The following is a 23,888-nucleotide window of genomic DNA, read 5'->3' as shown; positions in this document are numbered from 1 at the left end:
AATTTATCGTTTATCGTTATCGCTTAACTTTTTTTTGATTTATCGTTTATCGTTATCGCTTTAGGCATTTTTCGTTTATCGATTATCGTTATCGCTTAACTGAAAAATGAGTTATCGCGCCCAACACTGTCTGTAGCAACATATAGTCTAGAACATTATTTTATTTCAAATAGCCTCCCCCAAAAAAATTAAACAAATTGATATGAGTGAGCCTCTAAACAACCTTGCCCCTCAGGGGGTAGGAGGGGCGATTAATACGGCTTTGCTACCCAAGACCATTTGTGAACAATATCATGTTCGCACTACACAATCACAACAACGCTAAAAAAATGAACATTCCGACAGTTGTTTAAATGTTGTTGCCGAAAACTATTCCTTCCACTAGGTGCCACTGAATGGAGAGCAGTCCTGAATTGCGTTGCTCAGCGGTACACCCCGATAATCGAATCAGCGCCGCTTAATCTTGAGTAGGGAACTTAACCACTGAGCTAATGGGGTGAACGCTTTGTTTGAGGCTTTGTTGAAGAAAAACATTTTTCTTTTATCAATCGTTGCACTCACTCCTCAAAGCGCTTTATATCAGACCTTGCATCATCCGATTGTTTTTATCGTTCTGAATATTTTCAATTCATTGTAGCCTATTTGAATTTGTTTGTAATTTGAAATTGTAGGCTATGCTAGATGTTCAGTGAGCTCTTAAATTGACAACATCAAATTAAGTGGTGTTGTGCATTTGCAGTTTAGGCTATGTCGTTTTGTTATAAAAGTTATTGTAAAAGTAGAACACTGAAGATAAAGACAGCGTAGTTTTCGAAACGTTTATTTAATGAAATAATTATTATATATTTATTCGCCCCTTCCCTAAAATTTTGTGCTGGCTACGTCCCTGCACCCCTGATGTATGCTAACTACAAATCCAAGGGCGGAGCACCAAGCCTTGCACCAAGAGCGGGCAAACACAGAGTTTTTAACACTTCACATAAACAGCTGGCTTATAACTATATAAAATAGAAGGTTGACTACGATATCTTTAACTGAGCTGTAAAATTTGTGGTAGGCCACTCAGCTCAGTTGTTTTTATTTCTGACCATCACAGTGCAAACAACACATGTCAGCGTAGCAGAAGTCTAGAAAAAAGAAGAAACAAAACTCCAACGTTAAAACGTGCTTGATACCGAAATAAGTTATTTGTGTATCAATTATAAGGTTATCTTTGAAGGAACATTGTAGGCTACCGTAATTATTTAATAGATGGTTGCGCCTTTTTTTGAATCTCAAAAAGTAAGCTTGATACAATTGCAAACAAGAAAAATAACGGGTGCTCAGCATGTATTTTGCTATTTCTCGGTTTTAACACCTTACAAAAAGATTGCGTTCGATTTGGTTTGGTGTAAATAGCTTCAACCTCGTAGCAACAAAGGTTTTTTGGAAGTTCTCATAGCCTCCAAATGAAGGTTTTAAACTATCCACACATCGGCCTACTTAGGTACTGAGATTGACCGAGTAAACCCATACAGCAAATCAGTCGCTTTTACATTGATTCAACGTCTGCAGACACAGAAGAGATAGTTGCACTTGAAGGGAGTTGCACACTCCAACACACACTTCGAGAGGTGAACCAGCTTTCTAGCAGTACTCTCTTAGTGGGACCTCTATGCAGTAGCTTTGACAGGGAGGTTCAAAGAGTGCTTTTGGACCCGGGCCCGGAATAATTTTAAAGGCACGGAACCTTTTCGAGATGCCCGGGAACTTGAAGATACCACCTCGTATTTTTTGGATAGGCTACAATGCGTTTTTCATATAATAATTTGATTTGGAGCTCAAAGATCTCATTGGTACCGGGCCAAAGTATCTTTTCTACGGCCCTGCCTCTTTGTAGCCTGCATATACCGTCATTGTATCTTCACCAGAATGAAGTAGCTTGTAGTTTAACATTTTTTTTATTAAAAACATCAGGTCACGTCACAACATGCACTCACATGAAGAAAATACAAAAGGAGATTTTCAAACCCGTGATTCGGTCATGGCTGTTGAATAGAAGGTTTGAGTTTCTGTTACTATTTTTGATGAGCGTATGGGAGGAAGAGGTAACAAGGAAGTGACTGCATCTTCGTTTGAAGATCTTAACGTCTTCTTTGCATTTGGGTTTCTATTTCTAATTGTTCTTCCGAATTTACTAGGGCCGCATATCTTCAAAAATAAATTGTGCGCTTTCGTTTTTAAATGTTGCAAAGCGTTGGAATAAAATACTGGATTCAAAGCGCTATTTATAGGAAGCAGTACAATTGCAGTAAATGCGTATACACCGTCAGACACCCCAAAGCCAGAAAAACAAAGAAACGCTATAATGCAAATAGGCATCCAGCACAAACAGTCTGTGACTATAAGAATAGCTATTCGTCTCTGCATGCTCCTTGCCCCTTTACTCGCAATGGAAGTTTTATTAACTTGTCTTGGCTTCCATATGACTGTATATGCAAATACAATATAAAGACAAACAACAAAGTTATAAATTGTTATTCCAAGTGAGTATTCCCAAGCAGAGTCCTCTCGCGTAAGAAACATTTTTGGAAGACAAGTTGCGTGTGTACCATAATAGCCCAACAGGCCTTTGATTTCATGAGTAGTGTTGATGCGTTCAATGCTCTTAATTGCATTATCCCAATCCGAACAATACTCCACACTTGTCATGTTTGGCAGTATGGCAGCCCAAGAGTTATCGTAGCCCAGAACACGATCGCAAAAATTTGAAAGTTCACCCTTTGATATCAAAACTCTCAAAAAGTAAGGATTGTTTTGCATCCACACATCTGATACAAAGTAGTTTTTAAAATCTTCCTGAAAAGGCAAAACTGCAACAATCACAGCAAATGCCCACACGCAAACGATTAAAAAAATAGCTTTGTACAATTTTAGCCCCCGGCTTTCGATAGGTCTCATAACGCAGTACATCCGATATGACGATAATAATGCCAAAGTGGTGAGTGACACCTCTGCAGACAAAGTAGCCAAGACTCCAAGCGCTGCACAGGCAGTTCCTGTTCTCCAAGATCTATCCCTCAAACAATACTTTCCGGACATTAAGGCATTGCTTGTACCAAGAGCAATAAGAAAAATACCCATCAAGAAATCAGCAAAGGATAAATTTAACACAAGTGTATTATACACAACCGCCACTTTCGTAAGCTTGTGGCGACCGGATTGCTTGAGCAAGCTTATAGTGTGGATGAACACCAACAAGTTCCCGACTACAGCAAGTAGGCCCATTATCCAAACCATCCCTTGGAGAAAAGGACTTTTTATCATGAAATCAATGGACGAAAAGACAGAATTTCCAAAGAATTCGTTTGGACATTCGTCGCTTCCATCCGAACAATCATCAACACCATCCATGACGTCACGGCGACGGACAAAAAATGGATCCTTTTGATTTTCGCAATAGAAATGGGTATTATTGCAGCCAATTTCATCACTTTCGTCATCACAGTCGATGATAAAATTGCATAGTTTGTAATTTTCCACGCTTAAAATTCTTCCTGACTTGCATTTGGTTCGACCAGGGCAATTCAATTCATCACTTTTATCGTTTGCCGAACAATCTGCAACACCATTACAAATCAAACGTCCTGGCAAAATTTTGTTGTTCGGACAATTAAAAGTACCACTAGGTGATCGCATAGAGCAAAATGTTGGTAAAGGGTCACAGTCATAGTCGCATTCATCCTCCATGTTGAAACACTCAGGGTTTCCATCGCAAGGAATTGCAAATTCTGGGGTCCACATGTTGCCTTTTTGAAACTCAAAACAATGCATTTGCGAAACGCCACTTGAATTTTTACCACTAGGATCCTGAGTTGTTTTATTTTTTATCAGCATGAAACGGTCTAATAAAACATTTGAATTTTCGCTAGCATCACAGTAGATTTCATCAGCGTAGTTGTCGCAGTCTGTTTTTCCATTACAAAACTGAGTCGCATGGATGCACTGTGTCCCATTGGCTTTTTCAAACTGCCTGCACAAAAACGGATATGTGCCGCATACGTAATTCTTGGTGTCTTCGGCTATCAAACATGGTACCATTCCAACAGAGCAAGGGCATTTTACTTCGTCAGGTTTGTCAAAGCAGATGTGCTGACAAACATGAAGTATTATGTTGTCCTGGCATAGACATTCGTCAGATAGATCTGGGCAATCCACTACTCCATTACACAATTGCCTGAAACAAAAATGAAAATAGTTTAATGACATGAATGTAGTTTAGGATATATCATTCTTCAAACCTTATTGAAAGTGCAATTAATTTGGGAAAAGTAGCGTACATTAGTACGAATGAAGTCTGCGGCACAATCAACAACAGAAACCACATTGATTACTACAGTTAGCTGCTCTAGATTGTAACCAAAGAATGTGGTTTTTCACAAGAACAAGCATTTTGCAATAATCGTAGTTTCGACGTCGGTTCAACAACTTGTGTGCGCTGGATTTGTGACTTTTCTGAGTGGCCTATCTCAATTTTTAAAAACGCATAATTTTAGTAATTTCTTCTCAAAAGTGGTTATCTTTTAGACCAATTGTCTGTATCCAATTTGTTCAGTAAACTCAATTACCGTATGTTAATTTCAGCTTGGCTGTTTGAGGAAAGCCATGAAACGTTGCTCATAAAATCTTGCAAATTTGTGATGACCGTAAGATGTCGCAAACAGGAACAGAAAGCGGATTCATACGTCGGCCTTGCACGTCACAATTCATTACTTGTCAAACAGCGAGGTAATGTCAACACTTTGAAATTTACTCTTTGGGCAGTGTCTTCATAAAGTAATCACTCAGTTGGCAAGGTTAAATCCACGACTATAACAAGTATTTTCCTAGAAATTTATTATGTCAAAAAGTTGTCATCAAATGCTAAATCAACATAAAAACATTGTGGCCGCTTCCTGATGACTCTGGAGCTTAACTTACTCTAAAAGATGCAAAATTAATCAAATTTTTTGCTTCAGGTCTTTCAACAGTATGACTTATTGTGCCAAAAAGCTCATTGTAGAGCGTATTTAAAGTTTAAAGCTACTGTAAACTATTGGTCTTAGCTTTTCAGTAAATTAATTTTGGAGTATCTAACTAGTCATTGATCATCATTACGTTCCTTCCTCTCGTCAAGAGTTGGAGGCAAAGAAGCACCGAATTTCTCTGTTGTGAGATTTTTCTATTGCAGTTTTGTAATAAAAATAATTCACGTGCGGAAGTGAAAGAAATGCTTAGGTGTAGGGGCAAGTAGGCTACTAAGACGTGACGCAACAACGAAGCTTAGACATTACATTTTTGACACAGTGATTCCCGTTTCCTTCAGACACGTGGTGCATGTGCTGGCGTTGTTGTAGATGTTCTCGGTAATATTGACCACGCAAGAATCGATGCTGTCCACACAGTCGTCATTCAGGTCACCCACAAACTCCTGTGCATATCGAAATAAGAATTAATTCTTAAGATTAAACATAGTTATTCTAAAAACATTTCAAAGTGAATTGGAAAAAGTTATAGTTGCACTATTTATCTTAAATCCACTTAACTTGACACTGCTCAATTTTAGATTTTATAAAAGATCGCAAAGGAGTGTATGAAAATACTATTAGAATTTTGCATTTTATTGCAAGTATCAGATACAGATAATAAATAACAAATTATTGAGATTAAGTAGTATTATTGAATAATAAAATCAACATAGCCTACATAACAAATTCAAATGTATTCGGCAAAACAGGTACCGGTACCTACACAATTGCTACAAATATTTTAGAGCTTTGAAGAACATGCTTTTTTGAGAACGATTGCAAGCGAAATATTGCAAAAACAAATAGCCATACTGTTAATTCTGCTACTACAGAAACTTGTGAAAGTCAATTGACTGTGACGCTGTTAAGAACTCACACACACAATTGCATTATCTTCTCATGTTTAAATGTCACTGCACTTTCAACAAGCAGAAGATAAATGCGTCACGTCAGAGGTGATAAAGCTTTTATGTGAGCTATGTAGGCCACGAAGCAGCCGACAAGGCAGCACTATTCACTGCTCTCATCACAAACTATAGTCTCCTATCACTTTTTCTGTCTTCTTATCATTTAGTACAAAAAATGTAACCCTATCTCATTTACAGAAATAACTTTTTTTAAAGTTGACCCACATTGTTGTGAAGATCTGAAAGAATAATGCGACACATAATCTTGTTCTTTATACACAAGCGATGAACAGGATATCCTGCTTATCCTATGTAGAGGAGTGCTGATAATGAACCCAAACTATATTGGTTTATAGTTTACCTACATATTGTATGGCAGTTAACTTTTTGCTTAGACAAATTATAGCAATAGAAAAGCAGTTGCTTAGCGCAGTGCTTTTTAATCGTTTTTGAGCAAGAGAACACTTTCTGTATTAAAATAATCTTCCGGAACACCAAACGAAATATTATGACGATGCAATAAAATAAACCACAGAACAACAATTTATTCATTTTCCTTTTTTTTTTCAGTGCGATATGCGGGCCTGTTTGAATGAGCACAAAGTTGATACTATAGAGCAGGAATTGCAGAAAGACAAACGCAAAGCTTTTGTGATTTTGATTTTCGAATGGTGTTCCATGGAACACTAATCAAACTAATAATTTTTTTGCGGAATACCTGATGATTTTTCACGAAACACTAGTGCTCCACGGAAAACTGGTTGAAAATAACTGGCTTAGCCGATTCTTGCATTGCAAATTAACCTAATTTTGCCAAGTGGTTTCTATGTTCCGCATTGATTCCACCACAAGAAAATTAGCAAAAACAGATTAGAATTTCGGCAACAATTTTATCGGTATAAATAAAAGATTTGAATTATTTTATTATTTATAAATGTTTGATCAGTGGCAGCAGTGGCAATCAATTTGATTTGGAGTTGTGTTGATGCCGTCGGGACAAAACCAAACTTGTCAACTAAAACATACCATAAATAGGACTGTCTCATCTTACAAGACATGTTTGTATATCAATCGGCACCCCTTGGTTTCGTTTCAAGTTTTGTTTATGGCAGTGATCATGAAAGGCATACAACCTCTTTACCAATCTTGGCTTTAATACAATGAGATGTTTTGTGAACTTCGTAAAGTGTTGTTTGTCGACTCATGTAACAACAGAAGTAAGCTAAGTCAAGTGATTTGTTGCCGTAAAGTTTGACAACATTGTTTATTTGATTGTCTGTATTACACTCGCAGTAGTTAACGCAGGAGGTTTTAAACAAACTTTTTTTAACATGTACCCCTATATTTTCTAGCAAAACAGTAATTGTAAGGTTGATCTAGTGAATGTGAAAGTACAAGCAGAAAAAAGACATTTTTATTGCTTCACTAACGTTTCGCGGACCATGACAATGCGCATCTTCAGAACAAATAATGCGCAAAATAACCAATTAAATTTATTTCGAAGAAAACACACTATTGTATATCCAACGAATACGAAGCGGTTTCGTCAAGTCCCCGAACCTTTGGGAAGTTGTGGCCTGAGTCCCGAATGTCATCCCGGCTTGCGTACAAAAGTAAACCCCTGTCAACGCTACTATCCATTTGTATGTTAAGTTTCTCACCTCTGGTAGAATGCACTCTGTACGATCACCACTTCTTGGCAGCATGCATTTGAATCCTCTTTGAGCGGAGAGCGGGCCATTCAGCAATGGTTCATCAGTCAAGTCTCTGGTATAAGAATACAATGTAAGAAATACTTCATTTACAAACGTTTCAAATCCTACCTTAACTTGTTTAGTAATGTGCAACATAGATGGGGTCAATAATTTTATCATGGTTTGTTTTTATAGCTGGCGTGATGTTGACACCGACATAAACCTTTTTGCGCATTTGATTAACGCTAAGCAAAAAAGTTATATCAGAAAAATAGGCCAATAATTTGGCTGGTTTGATTTTACCGTAGCGTAACGCATGAAAGTAAGCCGTTTAGATAAGATATGTGATCTAACGTATATTATGATTGCTTTGCATTGTTTAACAAAGCACCATGTAATTCAAAGATGCATGCCACGATGATGGGTTCGATTGAAATTTGTCATATCTTACGTCAGGGATTTCCCTATTTTGGTTGCACTTCTAATCACAGTCACTAAAAAAATCATAGTCAATAACACTATAACTCTACATTTTAATTATTTCTTGACGTTTTAGATGGTTTGACGAGTAATGTAGCAGATGTTGCTCAAAGCTGGGACAAAAGTCACGATAGATGAGAAAAAGATTACTATTTCCTTTAAAATGGTAGCTAAGTTCTAAGAAAATGAACAAGTAAAATAATCCTCAAGTAAAAATCGTTTTTGTAATTGAATTTGCCTAACTTACTTGCAGTCAGCTACGCCATTGCACAAGGCTTTTCTTGACACACACTGAGTAGGAGAATTTTCTAGTCCCTGGTCACAAAAAAAGGAACTTTTGCAGCCGGGTCTGCACTCGTCAGTTCTGTTCAAGCAGTGGTTGATATCGTCACATACGTAGCGAGGTGGAAGAAGACATTCCTTTTTAAGTGATGTTGTATGTGACCTCTGAATGCTTGAGCAGAAAAACCCATCTCCTGATAATAATAAAAAAAATTATAGAACCCATTTTCGTGTTGTTCAACAAATCCACTTTAAGAGTTTAGAGTTTTTAGACAATGATGATAAGTTGCTTATGTGCGTGGTCTGGTAATACAGGCATTAGTGATCATGCATTCATAATCTCTTTCAGATAAAATAGGTTTTATTAAAAAACTATTTCTACGTATTGGAAAGAGGCGGCTGTTTTACACTTCCTTGTTGCTTATTAAAATGAAAAATTACCTTGCCCTTTTTAATTAGTTTTTGATGCGTTAGCTTTTCATTATGCATGTATTATCAGGATATTACTGTTTGGTTGTAATTTATTAATTTTGATTAGCTTATGTAAGAGTGTTGCTATTTGCAGATATGACAATTTGTTTCCAGGACATGCGTAACTTGGTATGCGTCACCATATGTTTTATTCCCTCACAGTTATCACCATATGTTACCACCATATCAGCTAGAGTTGGATAAACATGATATGAAGGCTTAATATAAAGTGCCCCATCAGGAACACAGTGTAAGATAAAATTAAGTTTCTTCAAACAAAGTCATTTGGTCAGCTACGTAAAGGATATAAGAGCGCAGGTCATTTGTTGTACAGGGTCTTTTTCGTTTTTACATCTAGAATATTGGTATCGCTGCTCTGACACAAAAGCAACGCTGTATACTGAAGATTGTTTTATAAATTCATAAAACATTAAATTTGTAACTATTCTCGTGTTCTTTAATCACAAGAAACCTTAAATTAATAAAACAGGGTGTTCATATTCAAGCCTAGTGTACGTTTACTGCACTGATGAGACCGAAACAGTGACGTCCTGCCTGCAGTTATGTAATGCTCTTGGTTCGCCAATTGAGCACTCTGCTACCAAACATCTTGCTGCTGCATTGCGCATAGCTCACCGCTTCGGCAGTGTGAGCACTCTGACAAGGTGGGTGAAAGTATCCAAATGTGGTTCCTTGTGAACCTCAAATGGAAAAATCACCATGCTGAATTACTCATACAGTGATAAGGTGTTCGATTCTAGTGTACGTTTACTGCACTGATGAGACCGGTAGAAACAGTAACGTCCTGTCTGTAGTTGTATTGAATATATTCTTCATGATGGATACAAACGTGTTTTGTTTTTACTGGTGACGCTACACAACATTTCAGGGCTCTATTATCTTGACTCTACGTACCACGAAAGTAAAAGCAGAAAAATATAAATTGTTTTATTGCTTCACTGACGTTGCACGCACTATCACAACGCACATCCTCAAAGTGAATAAGATGCGACACAAAAAGAGCGCCGGTTCAACACTGCTCAAGAGCATCCGGCTGTGTTTTCGGCATGACACTTAATGACATGCTTGAAGGTGGACACGAAGATTGATTTCCATGCCTCCCCGTCCACTTAATCTAAATTTTCAACCACAGGGCGTAAGCCTGGGTACGACAAAACACATTACTGCACAGAAAAACTTTAAAAGTAAGCCTACTTACTCTCAACTACTCATTAAATATTTTCAAAATCTAACCTCAATACCCAAAGGGTAAGTTGAAAGAAATTTTATGGTTTGTAGATTACCTGGTCCTGTTTCTAATTCATCTTCCCCATTAGGACAGTCTGGTGTCCCGTCACAGAATCGATTCAACGCCAAACAAGATCCATCATCGCATTCGAATCTTTTTTTCGAACATTGTGAGTTGCACTCATCGCTCATATCACCGCAGTCATCCCAGCCGTCACATTTTCTCGCATCCACAATGCATTTCCCGTTTGAACACAGAAACGAAAAGTCGCAGGAGGACACACATTCATCTTCACGGTTCACACACTGCTCGTGGCCGTCACAAATGTATCTGGGATTGAGCGGCAATTAAGAGAAGAAATGACAGTTAGGTTGAAGGTTATTTTGTAATGGCAGTACGTTTGGGAACACTAGAAAGACGTAGAGAAAACATTATCTGCTGCAATATTTTTAAATAGTTTCGTTACAAATGCAAGGCAGTGCGCAACTTCTGTCATTTGGGCTCTTTTGTTTTAGCAATTTGCTCAACATTTTTATCTTTAGGATCCGGCTTTGTATGGATTTGGGATGCTTCCATTACATTACTAATGTGCCATTTGGTATTTCTGACAGGTAAACCACAGAAAAAAACATGTTTGAATACGTAGCCTAATGTTTGTATTACAAAGCTTTACCTTTTACTTTCCATTTATCTTTGTAACCATTGTTAAATGTTAATGAAAGCCTTAAAAAATCGTGACATAAATTTACCTAAAGTTAATAAAACTGTAGTTGCAGGCATACCATATGCCCTAAATTTGATCACCAATATTTCAGGTACGGTAAACACAGCATAATTTGGTTTTACCCTGTTTTGTGTTATCTTTGATATTGTTTTACCAGACGTAGGCTCTACTTACCTCTGCGGCAACACACATTGCAATGAAGCAAGGTTGTAAAAGTTGGAGCAAATAATTTGTGAATCATTTGCGTTTTTGCCACTTTTACTCTTGTTTTGAAATGATGTAAATTCATCACTGCCGTCAGGACAGTCCACGATGCCATTGCAGAAATGGTGAAATGCGATGCAAGTTCCTAAAGATAATACACAACAATAATAAACCTAAAGCGAAACATTCATAACATTTTGTTTGCACAAGTTTGAACCCACATTTGAAGACTTCAGGACATGAATGTTCTACAGTTGTTTTAACAAAGTCAAACGAAATGTATGTCGTGAAAAAAAGGGTGTGTAAAAATTACGAATAAGTGTGAAAAGGCAGATGTACTATTTTTAAGCGTGGAGCAAAACTGAAGCAGATGATGCAGTATAAAAACTACTAATAAAACGGTCTACTGCTGGTCAACGATACTTTTAGAATTTAGATATTTGGTAAATACCGATCAAGATATAGAATATGTAATTGGGAAGCTATACTCGATGTATGAATGTTGATCTAAAAAAAAATAAAAATGAGGCCTCTATACTACAATTAACAAACGAGACTGCTTAAATCGATTCAGTTTGATTTTTTTTGTTTACACGACTTAACAACTTGTCTTTGACTTTTAAAATTGATGGGGAGAGTGTGCATCTGGCAAACAGAGACAAACCTATATATATATATCAGTTTAACGACAAGGTAAAAACGATTGTTCATAATCCATATAAACTGAAAACTTTTTCTACATATATTCGGATGAGTGTGTCAAGGCCTGGTTAAGACGTGGCAAATGGCAAAGATTAAACGATCGTCCAAACTTTTAAATATATAACCAATAACAAAACATTGTGGTCTTTTTCTTGATGCAAGCCCTTGTCACTTCTTTGCTCAAACGGTACAAAACAGGTAAAATTTTATGGAATGTCACTAAACTTTCTTCCAAGAAGCAGTAAAAATGTGTTACAAAGTTAATAAAGAACGCAGTGCTTGAATTTATTGCACAATCACATAATATAAGCTTACTGTAGACCAAAATTGCAAGCAATAGACAGATGTCGTATTTTATTCTAACATTTGCAAAAAAGCAGAGACAAGTTTTAAAATGTAGGCTATATGTTGGAAAATTGTACCAAACCTAATGCACTGATTGAGTGACAGCTTAATTAATCATTCTGGCATCCGATCGTCCAGGATTTTAGCAGAGATGTACGTATGCGCCGCAAATTCTACGCCGCATACTTGCGGCGTAGACTTTTTGTTTGCGCTAACGCTTGCGGCCACATTTTTTTGGATGGTTTGCGCTTGAGGATGCGCCGTAAAGTTTTCGTGGTTTTTTAGCGCATAGCGTCAACGCATACTTTTTAATGTCTTAGTTGTTGTTTACAATTTTTTTTGTCAAACTGCGAAATGTTGACGTCTTGCAATTGCCCATTGTTCTAGTGTTGTGTCACAGTGTCATCTATTGTTCAACCAGCTGGAGTTCGTTTGTATATCGCACTACTGCCTTTGACGCTAGAGTCCCACGTGGAGACTGAAGTCTTGCAGAAAAAAAGAAAGAATTAGTTAAAACAACTTAGGCCTACTGAAAAATTACTTAGTAAATTACGGGTCAGAACAGGAATGTAATGTAAGCAAGCAAGTAGGTACGTTGGTAATGTCGCTCCATGTAAAATGTAAACAATGACTTGGCTTCGTAGTGTGAAGTTTTTTTAGTCAAGCCGTGTTGAAGGCGTTTGTAAGCAATTGTGAGCACCATATTAGTTAAGTCTTGCATTTTGGGGCAAATCAGAAACTTCTCAGGCAATGAGCAGTGCAGCCTATGTATCTAAACAAACTCAAATATTTGGTCTCCGACCGTGATTGCTTGCATGATGTTGTAGGCCTACTCACTATGTTATATGTAGCCTACATTACTTTGCCTTTGCCGGTTATTCTTGTTGTAGGCTATGTAGCGTAGTAATGTGTAGGCCTACATACAGTAGGCTATCAAGCTAAGGTAATTTTTACTTGACAATTTATACATTCTGTTGCGTAAGTAAGTAATTACATATGTTTTGTAACTTGATGAGCAGTTTAGCAAAACATGCATCCAGAGGCCAATTGTGAGAGGCTTTTGAGTAGCCTACTGCTAATAACACTAGTAATGCTAACTATCCCTGAATGCTAATAACAAAGAGTTGTGCAGTTCAGAATCTAAACTTGCTTATGTCTGGCAGTTTTGTCTTCCATTAACCCACTTTTTAAAAATCTTATCAGAAAAAAACATAAAGCTTACTGAGGGAATTATGGCATTAAAAGCAACATTAGTCTTATTCAAACGGAATCATTTTAAAAATAGTGTTTTTTATAATGGATTTTTAGGGAGCGATAGTTAGTATAATACTAGAATTTTCTTGATAGGCATATGCTACAGTTTCTTACACTACACCATTGTATTCAGGGAATAACTTACGGTAATACTAATCTCCAAGTGAAATGGAGCATGATAATACAAATCCATGGCCCTACATGGAAAGTATTTTAAGCTCTCTTCTTCGAAAGGCAAAAACTTATATTTTCAATGCCAGATGTGCCTTCCGGCCAAAAAGATAATTTCTTGTAACGAGAAATCGCGAAGTGGCTTGAAAAGTGTGTTGTTTCGAGTGATTTATACCGTGTGAATGTTTGGCACCTAGCAAACAAAATGAGTTTGCGCTAGAGTATGCGCTAACGCTGACGCCGCCAACTTTTTTTACAAGTTGCGTTGACGCATGCGGCGTATAGTTTTTCAAACGTTTGCGTTTGCGTTGACGGCGTCAATATTTTTTGTATGCGCGTACATCACTGGATTTTAGTATGTTCTACTAAACAGTCACTAAAACATTTAGATATTGATTAGGTTGTAAGTACAGCACATGTTTTTGTTCAGAAATGCATTTAATATTTAATCTCCTACGTTAAATTAAACTTCCAATGTAATCTTTTAGGTTAAACTTTAACATTCTTTGTTCTAAGACTCGGGAAATGCATTCGTTTGAAAATCCTTTCTTACTCTTTGAAGATATCATTTGCATTGGTAAGCATGTGAGGAATTGACGACATATTACATGTAAATGTAGTTAATTGAAATAAAGAGTGTAGTTGTGTTTTCGAATTGCAGTCAGCATCAAACTATTTCTTCCTTGTGATGTTTATTACTAAAAAACTTTAAACTGATCAAGACTTTTATTCTAACTTGAAAGATATAAATAGATTGCACTCCTTTGGGAACAGTAGCAAAGAAGTACAATGGTTATTTTGTATATACAGTTTTCTAAACATTCAGCATAGGAATTATTCGAAAATCGATACCTCAATGAGTGAATGACGGAGTCAAGCTTCTCTTGTTTAATTACATAAACAATAACACAAATATAACGGACAAGGTATACGTTGTATATTAATATATCGATTTGTGTGAAATTGAAGGACATAAAGGCGCCACAAAAATAATTTATGAAGAAATGTGTTTTGTATACAACACGGCAAGGTTTACATAGGTTGATCAGTTTGAAAACTTGTTTGGAAGTCAGAAGCATAAGTGCTTTGTTTGGTTTGCACTAACCTGATCAACAATTATCAAATCACATACAAGGAAAAAGAAACCAGGCATACCAGCACAAATGTTCATGCGAAGGGTTTGATCCTTCACCTAGTACAGCCCGAAAGAACTGCTACAGTTGGCTGAAAATCGCCAACTATGGACTCATAATTTACGTTATTTTGCACCCAATTGGCGTGAAATAATTATTATTATTAGCCTGATATTACTTTGGCGTGTTTTAAGAGTTATTGCACAATAGCTATTTGTTCTCACCATCATTGCACATGAAATTTTTAGTACAATTCCCGCATTCGTCGCTGGAATCCCCGCAGTCATCCACACCATCGCAAACATGCATCTTTGCTATGCATCTAAAGAATGTTGTTTTTGATGTGAGTAACAACACCGTTAAACAAGCACTAACAATAAAAGCATGTCAGCTTGGACGAAAACTCAGCTTAAATCATTGTGACATCTAACAGACTGTTGCTTGTACTGAACCAATACTGGAAAACAACTACAGCAGGGCAAGCATGTTACAAAGCTGACAGATTTACTTGATCGATTTCTAAAGGTATAAAATATGAGAAAATATCAGTTTGCGTCGGTAGTCATGGAAATGGCATTAAAACGAGAACAGTATCAAAAGATTGATTCAGGTTGTAAAACATGTCAACAACCAATAAATAAGATACGTAAACTGCTGGGCTACTGGGTGAAGGAGTTGCGGCTTTGAACTTTTTTAAATTAACTGAGAAAATACTGTTTTTCGAAGTTCTTATCTAAAGTTTTATCAAACTGAAAAGGTGAATGTTTCATTGACCTCTGTGGCAATTTTTAAAATGTGCAAACTGCATCGAAAGATTAGTTAGGCGTCTCAAATCAACAACATCTCAATTTTTTAAAGCCACACTAAAGAATTGCAGCAAATAAAAAAGTTAAGCATGTGGCAAGTCACATTAGTTGATTGGTGAAGACTTCCTTCACAAGACATGCAATGTTTTTATAACCTACACCGAAGCTTTCTCTATGTGCATGTTTATCAGTGAATGATCTGTGAATATCAGTGAAAGAAATAATTCCCCGGCAACAACACTTCAACAATCGGAAACTTCGCTCTGTCAATTTCGGTAACCGACCCTGCGTCAAGAGCCTCTACATACAAGTATGCGAAACTACCAGGAATAACCACTTAAGGCTTTGTCAGTCCGAGGATAAAGATTCAAAACCAACTAAACCAAACCTTATCAAGAAGCTTAAAGAGCGGGGAAACCCAAATTAACTTTGCGAGTTTTTTGTTTCAGCGTGATGTCATTGTGTACAACATGCGTTTTAGCAATAAAAAAATCCAAATTTTGTTACCCTCGTCTCGCTAAGGCCGCTTTTGTTTGATACCTGTTTGCGAGGTCTCGTTGCGCATCAAGCTGTGATTCTGTTCACTGTGACGTCACAAGGTACATATAGTTGTGGCCAAAAGTTTAAGACCAGACTTGATTTATGACGATTTTTGCATTACTTCAAAATACTGCATCAGATATAAGATGATGCATAAAGATGATGCAGCTGAAACAAATAATTGGCCGAGTAACAGCAAGTTTTCATGCTAACGTCTTTTAAAAGAAATAAGAAGCTATTGTAAAGATTCACTCACTTTCAGACTTAGGTAAAGATTGGACAATGTTTTCATCCAAAAGTCATACAACTCAGTTGACAGTGGCACGGAGGGATGTAGCAATGTCTGGTTTTAAATGTGGCTTTGAGTTGCAAAAATTTAAGCAGGGTGCCGTACCGGCTGTCATTATTTTCCCGAAAAAAAGTACAAACAAGCGTAAAGTCATTGCAAAAGAAAAGAAACCTATTCCACACATAGCAGCCGTGTGTGGAAGTTACTAACTTTCAAATTACATCAACAGAGAAGTTTTTTCGGTGAAATGTCGCGCAAGTGCAACACAGACAAGTCAAGCGTCCAAAGCATGTCTCAAACAACCTACACGTGCTGATAAAGCTCTTACCTGTTGTTTTTGCAAATAAATTTTTTCTCTTTTGGGCAACCGGCTTCGGGACTGCATTCATCAGAATGGTCCCCGCAATGATTTATTCCGTCACAGACCAGATGGTTTGGTAAGTAGCATCTTGGCTCAACCAGCATCGCGCTTTCAGCGAAAAGATCTCTAGCACAAACATTTTTCGACACTCTCAATTCCTTCCAATGTAAGTTAATATTGGGAATTTCCATTGAGACTCTCCAGCCATTTGCACACGAGAATCTGAATAAAAAAAAGGACTAATTGTGATGCGCTGTAGGTAACGTTGAAAATAAACAGCTTTTGTTTCAAGACACGTGACCCATGGAGTGCTTAGTGATTTGATTTTCAATTTTGCTTCAATATAAAACGAAGAAATGTAATCAAATAAAAATATATCGATCGAAAAAACTGATTTGAAGCAATCTTATTGCCTGAAGTTGCAAATCAACTGCTTGAATTTATTGTTGCTTCAGCAACAGTTGTACTGGAAAGTGAAAAGCACAACTTTACTTTTTTTCATTGTCACTGGCTGTGATTTCGTCGCTTCCGTCCGGGCAGTCTTGTTTCCCATCACAAAACATGTCCATGGCTACGCAAGTTATGTTATTGTTACAGCGAAATCTCTGTCTGCACATACTCTCACATTCATCGGTAGAGTCGCCACAGTCATCATGGCCGTCGCAAGTTTGCTGCAAGAAATAAGCACTTCGCATGTTATTGTTAGCTTCAATAGTACAAAGGAAAAAGTGATCAGGTGTAGGCTACATCATATCGCTATTGTGGCAATTAAGGCTTGTGCCATGAGGAAATGCAACAGAAAGGAACCGAATGCTTGCGCTTTTAGTACAAATAGTGCATGTTGACTCAAAGACCAGAAAACCAATAATACGGTGATACAAACGTGAGCCATCTTTTACTCTTGAAGAAAAATGATTAAAATTGATCCATATCTAAACCGTTAGGTTGTAAGCAGAATCTTTGAAAAAATATTTGCTCATGAAAGAGACAAATGTGCGAGAATAATTTTAAAAAATGTGTAGGCCTACTTGTTGCAGTACAAGTGGTTGTATTAAAATTTTGAATTAATTAAAAACGCAAGAAAGCTTCTGTCTAGGATTTGTAGAAGTATGTATCCCTGGCTTTTGTACCTGCAGCGTGAAGCAGTTTCCATTGCGGCATTTAAACACGGGCCAATTTTCAGACGAACAGCTCATATGTTTCTCTGAAGTCAAAGATGTATTCCATTTTAGGTGTTCAAGGCTTTGAGGGCAGTACCCAGACATCAATCTATCTTTGTCTTTTTCTGCACCTGTTTATAAGTACCAGCTTTAAAAATTATTTCGCTTAATTGGCTGAAAAAGCAATTTGTATGTCACTAGAATTCTTATCTTTTGTTTAGCTACAGCAAAGCACGCCTTTATTCTATAAATTATTGTACTTGATTGTTCTAATTCAGTGGTTCCCAAACTTTTTCTATTCGCGTACCATTTAGCAGTTTCATACAGTGCTCGCGTACCACCAACCGCTACAACCAAAAAATCTCAAAAATATACAATAAAAGGCAAGAAAATTTTAACAAATATTAGCACAGCGCTTCAAGACTAAAAGATTTTAATATTAGTCTAAATATAATTACAGTAAGCTGTTGAGCTGTCGAATTGATAGAAGACCAATAAATAGGGTGCACTACTGCTGCTACTATCAGTAGCAACATTGAACACTGAAAAGTTTTGGCTTTTCTGTTAAACAACCCTGGTCAGAGGTTCTCAAACTGTACGTTGCCACGCTGTTGGTGCGTAGTCTCAATTTTTAAGAGCGTCGCACAATGATTCCGCTTCGTATCTAAGCTCCATTGCATGATAAAGCGCTCACAGATATTGTTATTGCCTGACATGCGCATGAGAACTCATCATTACGAAACTGTTGCAAATGCTTATGGTTTAACAATCACATAGCGCAATTCTAAATTCATTTCGTCGCGCGACAAATAAAGGCTACAGAGACACAAATAAATAAAAATGACTGAAATTTCTATCGCTGACGCTGAGTGCGTTGCAAGTCCAACAATTTTTTTAAAAACGTCGAAACGAAAAGTTTAAAAGCCACTGACCTACATGTTGCGTAATAAATACTTGAATCTCCTACGAATAAAATTAATTATGACACAATAATGCACATTGAGTAATCAGAAAGTTTGCGCAAAATCGCAAATTGTATTATTTTATTTTAACTGCTGTCAACCATGGACATCCACGTGTCAACTTCAGTGAGTTTCTCGCGTACCATCTGAAAGACCTTCGCGTACCACTAGTGGTACGCGTACCACTAGTGGTACGCGTACCACAGTTTGGGAACCACTGTTCTAATTAAATCTTATTTGGTTGCTTTAGTAGAAGCTTAAGCAAGTGAAAAATGAATAGCTGGCCACATCTGTTTGCGTTATTACTTGCTTTGCATAATGCATACAATTTTGTCAAGTAGCCTATTATTTTATAGCACTGAAGATGAAGACAGTATAGTTTTTGAAACGTTTTTTGCTGAATATGAGTTTGTATCTACATTTTGAGCTCTTTATTTTTGGATTAGATTTTTCAAAATCTTATCAGATTTATAGTATCTGCAAACTAGAAAGAGCTAGCAATGTTTTGATTTCGGCTTGAATGCGGACAGAAGAGCACGACAATATGCTTTGAGGTCTTGAATTTCAAGCACCAGTGCTGAAAATTAGAGGCCAAACGAATTACCGATGATATTCCAAAAAGTTCTGCATTTCAACCGTTTAAATGCTATTCTGCTATCATTCTAGCCTAGATTTTTAGTTTCTTGTAGCTTGTATAATTTCCCTTGAAATAAGATCCCAAGATGAAACTTTTTCTCAAGGCAGAGTTGCCACACATTCAACAAACGTCGACTTCCAAGTAAATCTGTATGAACGACACTTTTGATTTTAATTTAGAAAGGTTGTGGTTTTCTGTTTGATGTTATTATAAATAAAATAATCGAGTGATGTTTGTATCATCTTGACACCATTTCTAAAGAAACAGTGTTAAGTTTTAAAGGTATTTATGATGTTCTAAATCCAGCAACCACCATAGTTCACAATCTCTACACGTCGAACATCCTATAAAAGTAACGACAAACAGCGCTATCTGTGTAAATAAACTTGTGATTTTAAACTTTTATCTCTGTAATCTACATAGATTCTGGTTTTTGTAACATTTAAATGATGTTGTACGCTGACAGAAGTGTGCAAGGTAAGATAATAGTAAACAAACTACAAACACCAGAATCTATTCAGTTTTTGTATTTGGACAAGAACTTCTAAGCTATGCTTTGTGATGTAATGTATACCTTGCATCTATTGCTTGCAGTTGATAGAAACAAGTTTGTTTGTGGCCGATATATATTTTGTCATTGTCTTTTATGCATGTAGCCTAAATGATGCAGTCTACTAAACATATTATGCAGTAAATAATCTGTTTAAATAAACTCAATGCCCAGTGCCCAGACTCAAAAGTTCAATGCCCAGACTTAGCTCAAAAGCTCAATGCCCAGACTAAGCAAGATAAACGCAACGATTTTGCTTTTGCTCAATCCTTGACTACTTTCTAGATATTTTACCAGAATCACTTATTTTTGGATCAGAATCCGAATAATTGTCATGTTTGTCGCACTTCATGGTTAAGAACCCATTAAGCGTTGCGATTTCTTATTCAAATAGAAATTATTCTTGTGACAATTTTATTTGAACCTCAGCTGAAAACGCTTTAGTTTTTTTTTTTTATATAAAAACGCATACACATCACACATTATTGAGTGTAGTGATTGGTAATGGATGTAAGTTTAGTATTTTGGTTTATAAAAATTCAACTTGCTTCTATCAAGCAAATACTAGTCAGCCTGAAGTCAACAGGTTATACTGCTTACCTCGTCAAGAAAGCTTCTGTACGTATAAAGCAAATAAGGCTAAATTTGTGCTAATAATAAAAATCCTCCAATTTAATTATCTAATTTTCATACTAAATTTTAGCAGATATGAAATATTTATAAAGGTGCCTTGCTACGATTAATGTGCTTCTCAATAAAGAAGGCCAAATCGAAATATCAGCAGAATACATTAGCTTTTTTTGTCCGGTACACACAACATGTCATGAGCGTCCGAGTTGGAAAGAAGATACAAAAAGAGGCGGAAAATTTTTATTCAGGAGGATACAAAAGTGGTGAAATTTCAGAAAGAAGATGCGAAAGATTGCTTGCCATTGATAATGAGGTTCTGGAACGGTGATCCCACATGGGTTAGAGTAAAGCTGGAAGAAGAAAATCTTTGGCTCAATGTTGAAGATAAACTATACGTTGTTCAGAGTGAGCTTATAAAATAGCTTGTCCTAAGTTATTTTTAATTTGTTTGTGCAAAAGGATTGCATGGATTTCATTGGTTTATTGTTATTCTGGTTTCATATGTTACAAGTATACATTTCAAATTAAAATCTTTGACATTTATAGGAAAGTTATAAATATGATATGAAATGGAAAAAAACAACACTTGCAATGTATTTTAACGTAGTTTTTAATAAAATTACATACGTCACAGTAGTAATTTGTTCAAACATAAAACAGTTTAATTCAATAATAGATTCGATTTCAGTTTTAAACAACGTCTTTCTATGTAAATTGAAGGAAAATATGAGACTTGCGTGAGTGAAAATAAACAAGCCTAAATGCAATACAGCTTGCCCTGTTTGAATCACTCATGCTGCATGTACAAGCCTGTTTGAATGACATTTTTGTGTTTCCCCTTGGGAAGACGCTGCTGTTTTCATCATACACACTTAGCTGGCTTATATCTACTGAGTAATATTAAAGAAATGTGAAAAATGCAGAAATGGTCTTAATTGCTTTACATTTAAATAGCGGTGATTAGTTTACTTTGCATTCCTTGACCAAGAGGGAATTTTATTTCATGAAGCTAAGTCCACTTCCTCTGAAAACTGTATTTATCAAACTACAGTAACTAGCCTACATGGAATAATTTATTCAAAAAGTCAACTAGCAGTGAAAACCCGACATTACTGGTGAAAAATTAGAACTATTTTCATTTGCCAAATAGTCTATGATTTTAACAGATTGGCCTGCCTGTTGCAGTCAATATAATTCAAAAGAACTAGGAGTGTAAACAGAAAGAGTGTCACAAAGCTTGTCATCTATTTCATAGCAAAATCATGCAGATCACAATGAAACGGATATAGAAATATCATTACCATCATATACAAATAATTCAAAGCAATGTATTCACCATTTCGCAAATCAAACCGTCAATGCCCAGAGTCCATAACTTTTGATGATGTTATTTAGTGTTAAAATTGACCACAGTTAACGTTTTAACTTAATTTTTTCACCAAGAAATGTAGTAGGATAATTATTTATTCATTTTTGAATGATCTAACCGTGATATAAATTGTTTCATCTACTTGGACTAACAGCATTACTAGATCACAACTCATGATAGCCTGCTGTAGTTCTAGTAAAACAAAATACCTCCTAGATAATGGTTTAATGTTGGCCTGTCTTTGAGTTATATCAGAGAAGATTTTAAAATAATATTGAAAATAATCTCACGATCTTCACGAACAGCAGATAACTCTGCTTAGGCTTGTTCATTACGTATAACATGTAAGGCGCAGTGTTAGAAACTGCTTTTTGATGCAAAAGATAACATTTTGAACAAGTGTTTCTCACCCAAACAGCAAATCAGACTTTTTCCATTGATTCAAAATCTGCAGACGTTATATCAATGTAAAAACGGACTGATTAGCCGGTTGAAAGTTTATCTGTTGATGGTACAATCCACGTAGATAGCAGGTAACAGAAAACAATTTTAAACTTATCAAGATGGATTAAAAAAAGTAAAAATAGTTAAGATACGACGTCGATAAATTGCTGTTCAAGGTTGTTGTCTTTTGTGTGTAGAGACAAGCCAAAACATATCAAGCTTGAACCTAAATTGTCGACGTGATATCTTAACTATTTTTACTTTTTTTTAATCCATATGTTCTACGTAATGGTTGCTGAAGATAAAATATCACTGTGTGATTAACGTACTGTAAGAGTATAGTTAATTGACAAATAGAAATGATAAAATATTTAGGCCTACTTCCCCACAAAGTTTCTATGAAAGAAGAATATGTTAGCAGTTTTGCAATGTCATGAAAGAAAGTTGTCGGTCAGGTTAAGTCTTGCTTTTATGTGAAGTCCATTAAATTACTAAAGTTTGAAGTGTAATTTTTACAAAGCTCTCGCTCTATTCAACAGACTTTTATTAGTGAAGTAGTAAACGTTTATGCTCAGAGGCTATTCACAAACAATTAAAACGAACGCTAACATTGTAGGATGTGTGATCTAGTAGTAAAGTTATGAATGGTTGTTTTTCTCGAATTCCTAGAATTTTCCTTTCATTGCAATTGCAACGCCCATGCTAGTTATGGCCAGGTTGAAGCAAGGCTTGCTGCAAAAATAGTATTTTCAATGTTTTTTTTATCTTCATGATCAAACGGCGATTTTGCTATCCGACAGCATGGTCTATTTAGAAATTTAGATCAATAGTCTAGTACTCTACAGTAGTTACACATGATGTATTTTCACATACGTCGTATGAAAGCCAAAATGAGGTGATACGCCTTTGCAGTGTGCTTAAAAAAATGAAAAAATTAAGATTTACAAGCAGTGGTAAATTGATATAAAAAAAAACAAAAAACAAATATAATACAACTTTCATTTTATTTTTATAAAACTGATCGCTACTTACTTGCTGAAGATTGAAGAAAAGCGACAGGCAAAAGCAGTATCAAAAAAATAAGCTCCACAACTGAGGCTTTTGACATTCTCCTGTACTGCCATTGCGGCAGTACTACTTGCACATCCATCATTGGTGGTTTAATTTGAACTTGAGAATTACAAATTCAAGGACAAGCTTTTGAAGAAATGGTGGTTACTGGTTAGGCTAGTGAACTACTTGAGGAAGCTATCAAAATCTATGATTATTCATTGAAGTGGCTTACCAGTTACCTAAACGACAAGCAAAAGGAAACAAAATCAAAAATCAATGAACTTACAGAAAAACATAAATATTTCTGTTATGCTATTTTTAACTTTCTCTAACTCATGCATGTCTTCGCCAGGCCCGGATTTAGGGGGGGGCAGAGGGGGCAGTTGCCCCGGGCCCCCCGACTTTTGAAGGGCCCCCCTATGTGG

General features: G+C 36.3%; 1 protein-coding gene across 1 annotated transcript; it reads right to left on the bottom strand.

Annotated features, from left to right (window-relative positions):
* Positions 1-1,958: 1,958 nt before the first annotated feature.
* On the bottom strand, positions 1,959-23,547 carry LOC145785524 (uncharacterized). Its single transcript, XM_082597182.1, has 12 exons — positions 23,443-23,547; positions 17,789-17,949; positions 17,151-17,329; positions 16,626-16,880; positions 14,887-14,984; positions 11,028-11,202; positions 10,185-10,459; positions 8,375-8,603; positions 7,615-7,720; positions 5,313-5,449; positions 3,895-4,216; positions 1,959-3,849 (listed from the first exon to the last, which is right to left on the bottom strand). The coding sequence occupies exons 1-12, from the start codon at positions 23,516-23,518 to the stop codon at positions 2,005-2,007; spliced, it is 3,858 nt and encodes a 1,285-aa protein (XP_082453308.1). The 5' UTR covers positions 23,519-23,547; the 3' UTR covers positions 1,959-2,004.
* Between the last annotated feature and the right edge of the window lie 341 nt (positions 23,548-23,888).

Source organism: Aplidium turbinatum, chromosome 16, assembly GCF_918807975.1.
Source record: "Aplidium turbinatum chromosome 16, kaAplTurb1.1, whole genome shotgun sequence".
NCBI lineage: Eukaryota > Metazoa > Chordata > Ascidiacea > Aplousobranchia > Polyclinidae > Aplidium > Aplidium turbinatum.
This window is presented reverse-complemented; position numbering and strand designations above follow the sequence as displayed.

Bases quoted from the DNA above. Each gene is read 5' to 3' on its own strand.
- LOC145785524 (XM_082597182.1), bottom strand. From the start codon at position 23,518: ATGTCAAAAGCCTCAGTTGTGGAGCTTATTTTTTTGATACTGCTTTTG. The intron at 17,330-17,788 runs GTACAAAAGCCA...TATTTCTTGCAG, and splicing joins GAAACTGCTTCACGCTGCAG to CAAACTTGCGACGGCCATGA. The intron at 8,604-10,184 runs GTAATCTACAAA...TATTATTATCAG, and splicing joins TGAATTAGAAACAGGACCAG to GAGATGGGTTTTTCTGCTCA.